Genomic DNA, 14,905 nt, shown 5'->3' with positions numbered 1-14,905 from the left:
TCATTATTTTTTCCCATTTAATGGCTGCAATCAATAGATTACAATAAAATTAATCTGGTTGACAATGAGTATGTGGCAGGGGAAAATTGGTGGTTATGGCAGAGTAGAAGGCATTGTAGACTTTGGTTAAAAATGTTTATGTCATGAAAGACAAGGATTTGCCTGATGACTTTGTCAGGCAAATTTGTCTATTTTGAGTATCGGCTTTAAAAAATCAGAGAAGAAAAGGGAAGTTGCAATAAAAATCTGCTTTGAGCATGCATTGGAAAAACCAAAGGGAAAAGTGGCAGGACTTACCAGCATAATGTTCACAGAATTATTTCTTAAAAAAATTGTTTTTGTTATTTTTTAAGAAATAAGACCTTACTGTTTATTTTGGAGCTGTTGGCACATATAATAATTTCTTGATTGGGAATATTTTAAAACAAAACAGAAAGAACCCAACTTTCCCCCTCAATTTTTTATCCCTAGCCTATGTTTAAATATTGTAAATAACCTTTGAAAATGTAATAGCCACATTTGTTGGAATAGCACTTTCAGTGATTTGAATGACCTATTTTAAAAGCAACTTACCCTACAAGTTACTTTTCCACTGAAAATGTTTTGTTTGTTCATGCTAAACCCTATACTGTTTTCCTAAGGACAAGGTTATTACAAGTACAGAATAACCTACTTAATCTACTTTGATTTAATTTACTTACAGGCAAAGTAGATATTTATTTTCCTACCACCATCAATGGATTATTGTAAGTAAAGTCAGGCATATGTTATAATATATGGTGAAGAGAGATTAAAGTCATCACATAAAGGCAAATGGATGATATTTTATTGCTTTCTTTTATGGCTGGACATAATCATTATAATTTAATGAGCTAGGGAACAGAAAAGTCCTGCTCTGTGATTAGCCAGCCTTTCCACATGGCTTGCGTATGGAGGTTGTCCCTGTGGCTTGAGGAGGTGGGTGGTTACTGTTTGCACAGTTCAGAGCTTGCTTTTTGTAGCTCTGCCACATGCCTTTGGTCAAAGTTAGTCTCACCCATGATTGCCAATCTCCAGGTTGGTTCACTGGGTACTGCTACTTCTCAGAATTCTATGACTAAGCCAGGAGTGGTGTTTGTTATTTACCAATAGGTATTTCTTCTGCCTGTTCTGCTTACCACATCATCATACCAGGCCTTGACCTTTGGGAACTCCTCTGGAAAATCAAACATACCTAGAAGCTGCCTAGGCTTAGGTCTAATAACACCATCAGTTACTCTTTGGAAGGTCTTGGAGCAGAGCTTGGAAGGTGATTTGAATGAGAAGGAAACATAACAGCTGCATCAAGCGGCTGAGTCTCTTACATGCTAGCTACTTGGTACGACAGATGTCAAGCTCATGGAAATCAAGGAGAAAATCCAGGACAGCCCAAGCTCTTCTTGGGAGTGGATTTGAGTCTGCAGGCTAAGTCAAAGACTAAGCTGAGAAGCACATGTATGCAAGAGAAGTTGCAAAAGCTAAAAAGGGATTCAAGCCAGAAAGAAGGTAGTGAAAGTGCTTCAATTTCCCTACTTGGCATGTGTGTTTGACTGATTCATCAGTAACTTTATACAGGGCATCTACTATGGTTTGTTGTTGCTTAGTCTCTCAGTTGTGTCCGACTCTTTGCGACCCCATGGACTGTAGCCCACTGGGCTCCTCTATCCATGGGATTTCCCAGGCAAGAATACCAGAGTGAGTTGCCATTTCCTTCTCCAGGGGATCTTCCTGACCCAGGGATGGAACCCGGGTCTCCTGAGCATCTCCTGCATTGCAGGCAGATTCTTTTACCACTGAGTCGCTGGGGAAGCCTTTCTACTATGGACTAGGAGCTATTTTAGGCATTGAAGATACAGTAGTGAATAAAACAAAGTCCCTTTTACATTTCTAGTGGGAGAGAGACATTAAACAAAGGTCAAATGAAGAACACTGATAACATCAGGTAGTGGTAGATGCTGGGATGAAAAATAAAGCAGGGGAAAGAAATGATCACTGATAAGAAAAGGAAGGTCTTGGTGAGCAAAGACCTGGAGAAAGTGAGGGAATGATGCCATGAGAATATTAGGCTTAGAGCATTTCAGGGAGAACAAGTACAAAGATCCTGAGGCAGGTTTGGTGAGTTTGGGAAACAAGATGGCCAGAAAGAGCAATGTGAAGAAGGAGAAAGGACATAAAGAAAATTATTCCACACTAGTGAAGCCAACGTCTTCATGACTGAATACCCTCTGCCTGTATAGACCACTTTCAATAAGGAGCACCCTGAACCATGCTGAAAGAAGACTTTTCTCTCTCAGAAGTGCTTTAATGGGGTCTCACCTGAGCTCATTTCGCCCCTGGGGATTCACAGTCAGGTTTTAGGTTGTCAATAACCACTCCCACACGCCAATCTGTGTCTCCCTCCAGAACAATTTTTTTTTTTTTCTTTTCAGCTGTTCTGGGTCTTCATTGCTTTGTGTGGGCTTCCTCTAGTTGTGGAGCATGGGCTTCTCATTGCAGCGGCTTCTCTTGTTGCGGAGCAGAGGCTCGAGGTGAGCGGGCTTTGGTAGTTGCAGCAGGCAGCTCAGTGGTTGCAGCTCGTGAGCTTAGTTGCCAATGGAATCTTCCCAGACCAGGGATCGAATCCATGTCCCCTGCATTGGCAGGCAGATCCTTATCCCCCACACCACCAGGGAAGTCCCAGAACGTTTTTCTGCAGAGAAAAATGGAACCTGTATGCAAATGCCTGCAGGGCCAGGTAGGAATGTAGCAGAATGAAATAGGTCAGTGTGAGAACTCAGCCACATTTTGCCTACTATGCAGAGGAACAGGCTCCAGCCCCACAGAGAAATAAGCTCTCTTCTATTTGTCTTGAAATATTCAGTCTTTGGGTTGTATTTTTTTATTTCTCCATTTAGGTCCCAAAAAAATACTTCTCCACCATAAGAAAACCAACAATGCAAGAGTGATGACAGATAGCAAGTTCTGTTTAGTGTTGGGGATCCACAGAGGATGTGAGGATCGTGGAGAATGGGGGGACACATGCCTTCCAAAGGCAGCAACCCCTGCTCTGCTTCAGCCCATCACTGCCTTGAGGGGATGGGACTCAGTGTGGACAAATCTTAGAGAATGCAAAACTCTGATCTCTCTGGGGATGAAATCTCCAAATTTTTAATTTGGTTCACATTTTTCTTTTCTTTTTTTTTTTTAGAACCCTGGTAGACCAACAATAACACGCAGGGTATGTGTTTGTACTAAGTCACCTCCATCGTGTCCGACTCTTTGCAACCCCATGGACTGTAGCCCACCAGGCTCCTCTGTCCACAGGATTCTCTAGGACAGAATACTGGAGTGGGTAGTCATGCCCCCATTCCAGGGGAATCTTCCCGATCCAGGGATTGAACCTGCATCTCTTATGTCTCCTGCAGGTGGGTTCTTTCCCACTGGCGCCACCTGGGAAGCCCATAACCCTCAGGGTGGGGGAGGTCAAATATGGCCCATAGGCAGGTGGTTTGTTGGACTCTGATCAGGATTTCTGAGAGATCTGTGACTTAACATTGACAACTACGCTCCTGGAACATGATTCCCTTCCACTTCTGTGGACAGAAGGACTGAGGTCACAGCCATGCACCATGTCCCTGGGTCCCAGAAGTCTAGGGGAGGGCCATCTGCCTGGCTTTCCCCCCCACACACCCCTGACCCAGAGCACAGAAGCCAGCAGGATCTCCCCCTCTTCCTCTGTTCCCCAGGTAGTGTTTTCCACTGTAGGGATGGAGCAAGTGGGACACTGTCAAAGGGAATGGGTACTGAGAAGCACCAGACGAACAGTAATAGATGCTCATTACCATGAAAGGTAGCTTTCTTCTTCATCTTCTCAATTCTCCACTCTACTCCCTCCGACACATTCTTCCACATTCGACCCCTTATACCTCATGAGAGTTTCTTTGATTACAAGCTACAGAAACCCACATCAAACCCTGCGGGGATAAATAAACCTGTTCACTCCTGTATTTGAGGAGCCCAAGGGCAGTGCTGCTTCAGGCTTATTGGATTCAAGTGCTCAGGAATCTCTCCTCCTCACTCAAAACTGAGCTCTGCTTCCTTCTCTGTTGTTTTTGTTCTTTGACAAGCTCTCCAAGTGGTGGGAAAGTTGACTTACATGGTCCTTACTGCCCATCATCTCAGAAGGGGAGGCACTTACATCAAATCCTAAAAATTAATCTGCTGTGATAGTGGACAAACCCCTGTGTCCAAGGGCATGGGGCACTCCTGTTGGCTAGCCGGGGTCACATGCTTTCCAAAAGAGTGGGTTCCAGAATCACAAGGAGTGTTGAGGGTGGGGGGTGTGTGTGTGTGATGGTGGTGGTGGTGAGATGGCAAACTCTAAAAGGAAGGAATGGTGGCCACTTAAAAGGGTACCTTCTACCCACAGGCACTTCAGACGCAACAGCCAACAGCCATTCCCTCAGTCCCCAAACAAAACCCCAAAAGCTCTCTCTGCAACTCAGCAAGCTCAGTGCCGATTGCTCGAGTCAGTTCTAGTATCAGAACATCTGCATTAAAAAACCAAGAAGACCCAGTTTGAGTTTGGTTCATGGAGGGGATTTTCAAGCTTTGGCAATTCCTCCATGCAAGCAACAGAAGACACTGCTCAGCTTTGTGAAAATCACTCTTCCTTCCCTTCCTAGTAGAATGACAGTTCACAACTGTCATGCACCTGCCCCGTAAACAGAGCACGTGCTCCTGAAAACCTGGGGACAAACTGAATCACTATTTTACCTTGTAAATTTAAAGCTAAAGGTGAACTCTAGGGAATCAACTCACAGGAAGTTCTCAGGCAATAACCAGGGAGTTACTGTTGGGTTTCATATACACAAAATAAGATAACCTTACCTGTAGGGAGAAAAATTCAAACTCATTGAGAGTAAAAGGATGAGAGTTAAAATAATAGCTGATGTTTATTATTTGCTAAATGTCAAAGCACTTTTCATAGATTATGTCATTTAATTTTCACAATAGCCCTATATGTTTCATTATTACCTCCATAAAAGGCTAAATAATTTGCCAAAAATAACATAGGTAGTCAGCAGTGGTAGAGCAAGGATTCATGCCTGGGTAGTTTAAAGTCACTTTGCTGGAGCTTCATTCATTCTACAATTATGTGGAATGCCTGCTATGTGCTGGAAACTATTCAAGGAGATGAGATAAAAAGCTGTAAACAGTGCAAAACAAATACATGTCCTCAGGAAGCTTACATTCTTGTGGATGAGAAAGACAGGAAATCAGGCCAATGAATAAGACATAATCTAGGTTAGATAGTGATCAATGCAAGAGACAAAACTAGAGCACAGAGGAAAGAGAGGATGGAAGAGGGGTGGATTCTGAATAGGGTGATCAGTCAAGTCTCACTAAGAAGGTGGCACTTAATAAAGATCTGAGGAAGTGAGGGAGCAAACCATGCAGATTATCTGATTATCTGGAGGAAGAGAGTGGTGGGTGCAGGAAATAGCAAAGACAAAGAGCCTAAGGAAGGAACGCAGGTAGCATGTTCTACCAATAGCAAGGAGTTCATCGTGACTTGAGCATTGTGATCAAGAAACAGAGCAGGAGGGGATAAGAGAGAGGTACCAGATCTTCCAGAGTCTTGTGAGTAGCTATCAGGGTTTTGCCTTTTACTCTGGTGCAATGCAGTCATTTGGGGGTAAAGCAGAGGTGGGGAGTGAGATTACTTAGTTTAATTTAACTAATTTAATTAATTAAAATCAGTGAGGGTCTCTCTCACTGATTGGAGAGCCTTTTGTGGAGCAAGGAATTCAAGAGGGAGGTTGCAGCGGTAAGCCAGGTAGAAATGAAGGTGCTAGTGCTAAGCCGCTTTCAGTCATGTCCAACTCTTTGTGACCCCGTGGACTGTAGCCCCCCAGGCTCTTCTGTCCATGGGATTCTCCAGGCAAGAATACTGGAGTGGGTTGCCATTTCCTCCTCCAGGGAATCTTCCCCACCCAGGGGCAGAACCTGCGTCTCTTTTGACTCCTGCATTGGCAAGTGAGTTCTTTACCACTAGCGCCACCTGGGAAGCCCAGAAATGAAGGTGGCCTAGACTAATGAGTTGACTCAGACAAAACCCTGATGCTGGGAAAGATTGAAGGCAGGAGAAGGAGAAAACAGAGGACGGAGATGGTTGGGTGGCATCACCGACTCAAAGGACGTGAGTTTGAGCAAACTCCGGGAAATGGTGAAGGACAGGGAAGCCTGGCCTGCTGCAGTCCATGGGGTCGCAAAGAATTGGACATGACTGAGCGACTGAACAACCACGGACTAATGGCATGGGGGAGATGTGGCCAGTGCTTCCCTTCTGGTTTTATTGTGAAATCAAAGGACTAGTTGACACGTGAGATGAGGGGTGTGTGAGGAGGATGGCTCCGGGGCTGCTGGCCTGAGCAGCTGAAGACTGGTCTTCAGAGATGGAGAAGAGTGCATGAGGGATGCCTTTGTTTTATTTTTGTGAAGGGGGGAGGAGGGAAAGGGTTATCCAGGCTGCAGTTTGGGACCTATTAAACCAGAGATTCTGCTTAGACATCTAAAGGGTGGTGATGGGTGGCAGACCTGGGGTTCAGGAGGGCAGCTCTGCAAACTATATTCTACCCCTTGAGAGTAAGCAATGACACCCTCATGCAGTTTTGGGAAAATGATGGCTGTATCAGAAACACTGGAACAGTATTAAGAAAAGTCAAATTTAAAGATTCACCCACATCCTGTTACCCTCCAAACAGCTGCTTTTATTTGGTCAAATTCTGTTTTTGCCCACAGGCACACTTAACTTTATAATGTCAAAAGCATAGCATGGATACAATTACACATTCTAGTTTTTTTTTTTTTCGCTTAACACAATCTCATAAATATTTTCCTAATGTGTGCTTCCTGGGGCCAACAAAATGCTTGGAATTGCTGAGACCTTTCAGAGACAAAAGTTAAAAATCCTCCTTTAGTACAAAGCTTGGTGCTGCTACAGTTGGCACCGTGTTTACTGTAATCTTTGTGGACAATGACTCTGTAGAAGTGATTCTTGAGCCGGGCCCTCAATGATTACAGTCTGCCGTGCACCCAGTCTGGGGAAGGGAGGGCATGTGCAAAGATCCTTAGGAGGCAACAGGAAAACACAATTAAGAAGAGCTGTTGGCAGATTCATTTCACCGGACAATTAAATGGAAATTATTTTTTTGCAAAATTAAAAAAATATGTTTACACTACAGAAAAGTGGGTACACTTTTCCTCTGTGATTCTGAAATTATTTTATCTTTGCAAAATTAAAAAAATATGTTTACACTACAGAAAAGTGGGTACACTTTCCCTCTGTGATTCTCTACCAAGGAAGGAAAAGTTAAATGGAATAATTTAGAGCCTAATGAACCCTAGTAGATGTAGTGGTTCTTAAGAGTTTCTGGGCTTCAGACCAGAGACAAACTCCATCTTGGAATCGTATTTGTTCATTCATCCCAATCCCTCGCCCAGAACTGGAATCCAGTCCCTTAATTTTATAGAAAAGGTCTAGGGTCCAAGGAGGGTAAGAGACTTACACAAATTTATCCATCTCTATTATAGAGGGTTCTAACTAGGGCTGTTAGCTCAGTCCTCCACATCAGACTCTAAGAAAACATGATTCGTCCACGCGACTCCAATCGTTGACAAAACCCTTTGTTAGCTGGGAACTGCACTCCTCCCCTTCCTCAATTTATCAATCATCTGCGTAACTATTTACTCAAAAGCAGGAAAATTATTGAGAAAACCCTTTTGTCCACGACTCCTGAAGGCAGGGACTGGTTTCTGCTTCCTCGCAGAGCCAGCAGGGGGGGGCACCAGGCCAGGTTTGTGAGTCGAGCCTTTCCCCGCCCCCCACCCCCCACCCGCCCCGCCGCTTCCTCGCCCAACTTCCCCATAGCCGGTGCTTCAACTGAAAGTGGCCATTGACCTTTCAAGCTTTTGAATAGTGATGCAATAGAAGAGTATTTCAAAGAAAAATGGTTATCGAAATTTTGGATCCGGTTTTCCCATGAGTGTTGATGGTTTTTTAAAAAGTAGGTCACATTTAAAGTAGGTCACATCTCGGGAGGAGACGGGCTGGGAAGGAGATGAGTTTTAACTGAGGCCAGGTGGCCTCCAACCAGGTGGGAGGAGGTGAGGGTCCCTGGGCAGGGAAAAGCTGGGGATCTTTCCGCATTCCGGGTCCCCCAGGCTCCAGTTCTGCGGGAAATCCCAGAGCTGAGCTCTCTCAGGCTGCGGACACGGAGGCGGGCGGGCCACGCGGATCACAGAGCGCGCGGGTCTGAGCGTCCCCTTCGCGATCGGCGCTGGTGAGCCGGGAGGGCCGCCGGGTGGCCGGAAGGAGACGGCGGAGCGGAGGGAAAGAGGGAGGAGCAGGGCCGCCAAGGGGAGGGAACTGAGAGCGACCAGCGCAGCTCATCCAGGCGCCGCTCTCCGCCCGCTGGCAACCTTCTAGGACCCAGGCCCAGGGGACCGCCATCGGCCCACTCCCTTCGGCTCCTGGGCGTGGACCTGGAAGGGGGGGGGGTGGTTGAAGAGGGGGCTCCCTCACTCCACGAATGTGTCTTAGAGCGGGAGGGGCCATTTCCGAGGACCTCTAGTCTCTCCAACACCCCCTCTTCCAGATGTGCGGCCTGGAAGGTGGCCTAGAGAAGGCACGGAGGGGGTGGGCAAGACACCCCCGGCGGCGGGCCTAGGGGCGAGCATGTCTGTTAATCGCTCGACCCCGGCGCACTGCCTGCACGGCTTGGAGACAGGCTCCGGCCGCGGGAACCGGCTTGGTGGTGGCCCGAGGCTTCTCCTGCGCGTCTCCGAGCACTCCCAGGCGTTGGGGGGTCAGAGGAGGGCGAATTCCCAGGCATCCACCCCGACCGGGTCGGAACCCGAGCGCTCGGAGCCCGTCTCCCCCGAAGCCTGAGCAACAGCGCCGGAGTCTCTTTAAAGCAGTAGCGGGGGCCGCGGTCACGTGGGGTGGATTCCTGGAAAGTTCCTGGAAAGCGGCCTCCGCAGCCGCTGGGCGGGGCACGCGGGGAGCGCGGATGGGTAGAGAGGCGGGGAGCGAGGGAGGCGCGTACGTCTGGGAAGTCGCGCGCACACACCGCTCCCGGGACGGACGTTTAACTCCAGTCTCGCCGCCGCCGCCGCGGCTCGCGGGCCCTGGGCTTCCTCTGAAGCATGAGCCTCCTCGCCCGCCGCCACTGGCGCTGCGCGGGCCACGGACGGCGCGCGCCGGGGCCCCAGGTGCACGGCCTCAGGGTCGCCTTCGCCTGCAGCTGGGGCGCCGAAGGAGCTCGGGCCGGCGGCAGGTATCGGTCCGGGGAGCCCGAAGGCTCCGCCCCCACGAGGGCTGGGGAGGGCACTGGGGCGCGGCCGCGAGCGCCAGGCAGCCTGGGCTTCCGCAGTTTGGAGCCGCCGGGCTTGAGAGTCGGAACTGCGGCTCTGCTCGGGGGCTGGGAGCTACTGCCTGCTTTCTCCGGTTCTTTCCCGGCGTCTGGAAGTCTCCAGAGTTTTTTGTTTTTTTTTCCCTGTAAACTGCCGTCCAGATTAATAATCCTTCTAATAACCTGATCTCCCGCTCCTCCCCACCCGCCTGCCTCCCGCCCTGACTCTTTTCCTCCCTCCCTCTCCCCTTCTCATCTCCTTGGCTGCAGCTGGAGGGAACCCAGCAGCTGCCCCCGGTCGGGGGGCGGGGGCTGTCGGAGCCCGGAGGAGGTGTCTGAGCCCAGAGAGTCGAGGCAGTGGTCCCCGGGACTCACGTTTGCTCTCTACGCAGAGAACTCCGGACGCCTCCGCCGCTGAGCGCAGGGCTAGTCACTGCCTTGGGCATCTCGTTCCCAAATTAAAAAGTCAACAGGGGAAACTCGGGCAGACACCCCTCCTCCCGGGCCCCTCCCGGCTCCCCCGCCCCGTGCGGGCTGGAGGCTGCCTGGTGTGGAGGCGGCCACGGCGGTCGAGGCCGAGGTAAGGGCTCGGCGTTGGTTGTCTAGTATGTCCCACAGAGCTCTCAGCCGCGTGCTCGGCCTGGGCTCGGGTCACGGGTCGGAGCCCCCGCGAGGTCTGCGCGCTCGGGCAGATTCCTCGACAGCGCCCGCGGCGGCAGCAGCAGCAGCAGCAGCAGCAGCAGGAGCCGCCCGACCTCGGGAGCGGCAGCCTCGGCGGCCCCCCCCCCATCCGTGCCCCAAGCGCGGTAGGGGAGCGAGGCAGCCTCTTCTGCGGGGTGGCCGCAGCTCCCGCACCTCCGAGTCCCGGACTGCCGGCTCTGCCCGGGGAGCCCCGCGCGGCGCTCTGGGGCCGGTAACTAGGTTTGTGCCGGGGGCTTCCTCCGGGGCTCCCCGGGCTGTGCAGAGTGTGAGATAGGAGTGCCAATTTGGGGACCTCGCCTGTTAAATTTCTGCTTGTCCTTGACACTAGGGCCCATTTACCACCGTACCCGCAGGTGACTCTTCGCTCTTCTCGTCTCCTAGTCTGCGATTTCAGAGAGCAGCCCTCGGCGGGAAATTGTCCGGTTCCCCACCCTCATCCTGTCCGCTCCCTCCGCCCCCCCACGCCCCTTGTGTCTTGGATCCCTGCTGTCTCTCTCTCTCTCTCCTTTCTCTGGAACGGGCCAGGGCAGTAACTGGATGCCCGGGGTTAAATGGTGCAGGAGCACAGACGCGGAGGAGTCCCCGGGATTTTCCACATCCCTGCCTCTCCACCCACACCCCGGCCGCAGGGGTCCAGTTCCGACTGACCCAACCCTCCACTTTCTCTTTGCAGGCGAACTGTGCGTGAACGCGCCTGCGGGGGACTTGGCCATCGGTGCACCGGAACCCGGGGAGGAAGAGCCTGCAGCGCCCCATCCCCACCCCCTCCACCACCATTTCGGGGACCCCTCAGGGAGTGGTTTTGGGGTTCCCACTGACTTCTAAGAAGGACGCGTGCCCTTCTCCGACCCCAGCTCGGGCGGCCACCTGTCTTTGCTGCGGTGACCTTTCTCCCATGACCCTGCGGTGCCTCGAGCCCTCCGGGAATGGCGCGGAAGGGGCGCAGAGCCAGTGGGGGACCGCGGGGTCGGCGGAGGAGCCGTCCCCAGAGGCGGCGCGGCTGGCGAAGGCCCTGCGGGAACTCAGTCACACAGGTAGGGAGCGGACCCGTCGCGATGCGTGCGAGAAGGGGGCGCCTCCCGGGAGACGCGGATGGGGCTGTGCTGGCGAGGCTGGGGAGCAACCGCTTCCCGTTCCCGCCGCGGGGCAGGCGGCTCGCGGGGAGGATGCCGCCCGGCTCTGGATCCTTGGGAATGCGAAAGGAAAGTGGTTTCTGAGGGACTCCAAGGCCTAGAGGAGGGCAGAGCTCGAGGAGGGCTCCTTGGAAATCGACTCTTAGGGCGCTGGCACTTTAGCTATTTTCCGCGGCTGCTTGAGGGTCGGCACTCGGGCTCGGACCCTCTGGAGGTATTGCCCGGCGCCTTTCCTGTCCGCGGGGTGCGAGGGCAGCGAGTGGGCGCTGCGCTGCCCGCAGCTTCAGCTGCATCCGGCTCCCGGGCCCGGCAGCCGCTACAGCCTGGAATCTTGGCAGCCAAGTTCAGGGGCCGACAGATTGCCGCGCAGGCGACTGCCGCAGAGCCAGGAGGAGAGCGGACTGCGGGGCCCCAGCCGAGCCTGGCCTCACTGGTGTCTCGGGGCAGCCTTGCGCTTTGCGCGGCTCTCTATCGTGTCTCGGCATCTGAAAGAAGACAAGATGGGGGCGGTGGGGGGGGGGGCGGGTTCTGGCAAACCTTGTGCAAGCTTTCAAAATCGGGACTCTCAAAGCTTACGTTTGGGGCAGAGGTGAAGTTTTGGTAGAGGTAGGGGAGAGGAAATAGTTCTTCACTTGTGGTTCCGGTCTTTCCTTGCGGGCCAAGGGCTTTCCCTGCGCGCGAGGAACCGGCAGATTGCAGGTCCCCGAACAGTTTTTTTGAGGTAGGGGGTGGGGAGCATTGTTCAAACGTTTAATATGCAAGATGTCGCTAAGTCGCTTTTGAAAACAGGATGGGAGATGGAACTGGCAGGTCGAACCGAGAATGCCAGGGAAACCGACGGTTGTGATTGGATTTGAATTAGGGCGAAGTCCAAGAGAAGAAGATTGTAAACTTGAAGTACTAATGATCCATTGGGCTTTCTCTCATTTCTCAATGGCTGATAAGGTAGTTGCAGTCAAAACAGCAGACAGAAGCTACGGTACTAGAACTGTTCTTTTAAAATAGCGGTGCTTTCCAGGGCTTTGAAAAGAGATATAGATTTGGGAAGGGTGGAGGTGGACACCAACCAGCCAAAAAGTTGTTGCTTTTAATTTTGTTGGCATTAACTGAAGTTGGGTTTTCCATTTTTTCTGGGGCATGGATTTTCTAATTTCTGACTTATTTAATGTACATTAAATCTTTGATTTCACTTGAAAAGTATCATGCCTGCTCAGCCAGCGTGTCATATTACAACCATTCTTTTATGTGTTAGAAAATCTTAAGAGTTCAAAGAACAGCTACAGAAAGTTACTTTTTAAAAAAGAAAGCTGGCTTGCAGTTTGTTCAGAAAGTTAAATGGACCCACGTTTTCAGTAAATTTCTACAGAATGTATTTATGGTAGCCTATGGTAAACTTTCACACACTTCTATTTAAAAAATTATCTATAATAACTATTTAACCCTCTTTTCTTTTTCTTTTTGAACAAAAACCCCAGGTTGGTACTGGGGAAGTATGACTGTTAATGAAGCCAAAGAGAAATTAAAAGAGGCACCAGAAGGAACTTTCTTGATTAGAGATAGTTCGCATTCAGACTACCTATTAACAATATCTGTTAAGACATCAGCTGGACCAACTAATCTTCGCATCGAATACCAAGATGGGAAATTTAGGTTGGACTCTATCATATGTGTCAAGTCCAAGCTTAAACAGTTTGACAGTGTGGTTCATCTGATCGACTACTATGTTCAGATGTGCAAGGATAAGCGGACAGGCCCAGAAGCCCCCCGGAATGGCACTGTTCACCTTTATCTGACCAAGCCACTCTACACGTCAGCACCACCTCTGCAGCATCTCTGTAGACTGACCATTAACAAGTGTACCAGCACCATCTGGGGACTGCCTTTACCAACAAGACTAAAAGATTATTTGGAAGAATATAAATTCCAGGTATAAGTGTTTCTTTGTTTTCTAAACATGCCTCCTATAGAATATCTCCGAATGCAGCTATGTAAAAGAGAACCAAATCTTGAGTGACGGCTCTGGATAACTCCGCGGAATTCTAAGACCAGCTGAAGTCAATCTGATTTAATTGTATGACAAGGTAGCTAGGTATTTAAAGTTTTCCCCACATGTTTTCAACTTGCGGGATGCTTCCCTTCCTAAGGCTGACCAAGACCAGTTGATCCTTTTAAGTTAAGAATAAAATGTCCCAAGTAAAGGCTGAAGGAACACTTTCTCAGAGCTCTCACTTTCTGAGGTTCGTTTGTGTTAGGTGAAAAGTCCCAGCACTGGTAGGAAAGAGCTCCACTTAGGAGTGCCGAAGAAGTGGAAGGAACGAAACTGACACAGGCTTAACTTCAGTTCTGTGTGCCTGGTGATCAGAGTATATTTTAGGACATTTGATATTTTGCATTCTGATGTAGTTAGGAGATTTGTTAAACAGATATGCTTGTGAGTATTTATCCTTCATTTTATGCAATTAACCAAATCAGCCAAAAAAAGTGACCATGAAATCCTATATTTGTCTTTTTACTACATGTATGAACTCTCTCATGAATGAGTACTGTAGTAATCCTCTTCAAGGGAGCCTTATTTCAGAAATATTTCAAACTGGTGCAAATGGAAAAGACTTCTTTTCCTTTAAGGCTAAAGACAAGAATGTCATGCTATACAGGTGCAACTCAATTCCTGTTAATAAAACCATGTAGATAGAGACATTTTACCCTTTGAAACAGCTGTGTCCCATAACCTGTTGCCATTGATTTTTTTGGAAATGGCTTTAGGAATTTCCAAGTGGTCTAACCATAGACATTAGTAGTTGTCTCCCTTCTACCATGTAGAATACTTTGACTTAATTTTCTTCCAGATATAGGGGGATACATGCCTGCTTTTCAAAGTGTTTATTTACTGCTGTTACTATTTGATTAGAATGTATTAAATAAAAAAAAATGGACTTTCACAAGTTTCACTTATTACTTTGAATACGCTTTCATGGTAATAGAGGGTTGCCATAAAAACTTACATCAAATGAAATAAACCAAATATTGAGCCAGAGGTAGAACGTTACTTGCCCTTCTCTAAAGTTATGGGTCACACTTGCCCTTTGCGTTTTAGAAAGCATGGTTTAGAAATTCCCAAGAGTTGCCAAGTGGCCTGGTCTTTACAAGTTGAAAAGGCATAACACTAATATCCTTTGTGTGTCCAAAATACCTGGTTTAGAGACCAGGAAATTGTGACACAGACTCTTGTAGGTTGAAGAGGCACAATACAAAATAAGAGTTTTACGGACGTTTTTTGGCCACCCAGTCTCACGACTGTTGCAAATGCATCATTTTTCTGGACTCCAGACATGATTCATTTTGATACCTTTGAAAAAAAAATGTCCTGCTTAATTGCATACTATAGCGTGTCACTGGGAAGGTGAGCCTAGTATGTCATGTGTGTGCCCCAAGCAAATTAGCACATGAGATATAGATTAGAGTAAAACCTGCTTATCGCATATCACAAAAATCTGAATATTTTCATAAGCTCTTAAAAACCGGTTTTGTGACTGGAAGGAAAACAACTATGCATGTCCAAACAGCAGAGCCAAGCACAAAAGATTGCTAGGTGTGCCTTAGGAAGGATTTATTTGTGGTCTAAATTTTACAGAAGAGCTAGAATTTGAGTATCTGGTC

At 49.0% G+C, this 14,905-nt stretch overlaps 1 protein-coding gene across 3 annotated transcripts; it reads left to right on the top strand.

The window, feature by feature from the left end:
• The first annotated feature begins 9,200 nt into the window (after positions 1 to 9,200).
• SOCS2 (suppressor of cytokine signaling 2) lies at positions 9,201 to 14,187 on the top strand. Of its 3 annotated transcripts, none has more exons than XM_043447037.1 (3): positions 9,201 to 9,338; positions 10,789 to 11,149; positions 12,724 to 14,187. In XM_043447037.1, the coding sequence occupies exons 2-3, from the start codon at positions 11,011 to 11,013 to the stop codon at positions 13,179 to 13,181; spliced, it is 597 nt and encodes a 198-aa protein (XP_043302972.1). In that variant the 5' UTR covers positions 9,201 to 9,338; positions 10,789 to 11,010; the 3' UTR covers positions 13,182 to 14,187. The 3 variants fall into 3 exon arrangements, with proteins under 3 accessions (XP_043302972.1, XP_043302973.1, XP_043302974.1); XM_043447038.1 differs by lacking the exon at positions 9,201 to 9,338 and adding an exon at positions 9,402 to 9,993; XM_043447039.1 differs by lacking the exon at positions 9,201 to 9,338 and adding an exon at positions 10,021 to 10,334.
• Positions 14,188 to 14,905: the final 718 nt, after the last annotated feature.

This window comes from Cervus canadensis, chromosome 25, assembly GCF_019320065.1.
Source record: "Cervus canadensis isolate Bull #8, Minnesota chromosome 25, ASM1932006v1, whole genome shotgun sequence".
Classification (NCBI taxonomy): domain Eukaryota; kingdom Metazoa; phylum Chordata; class Mammalia; order Artiodactyla; family Cervidae; genus Cervus; species Cervus canadensis.
The sequence above is the reverse complement of the archived record's forward strand: the minus strand, read 5'-3'. Positions and strand labels throughout refer to the sequence as shown.

Bases quoted from the DNA above. Each gene is read 5' to 3' on its own strand.
- SOCS2 (XM_043447037.1), top strand. From the start codon at position 11,011: ATGACCCTGCGGTGCCTCGAGCCCTCCGGGAATGGCGCGGAAGGGGCG. The intron at 11,150-12,723 runs GTAGGGAGCGGA...CAAAAACCCCAG, and splicing joins GCGGGAACTCAGTCACACAG to GTTGGTACTGGGGAAGTATG.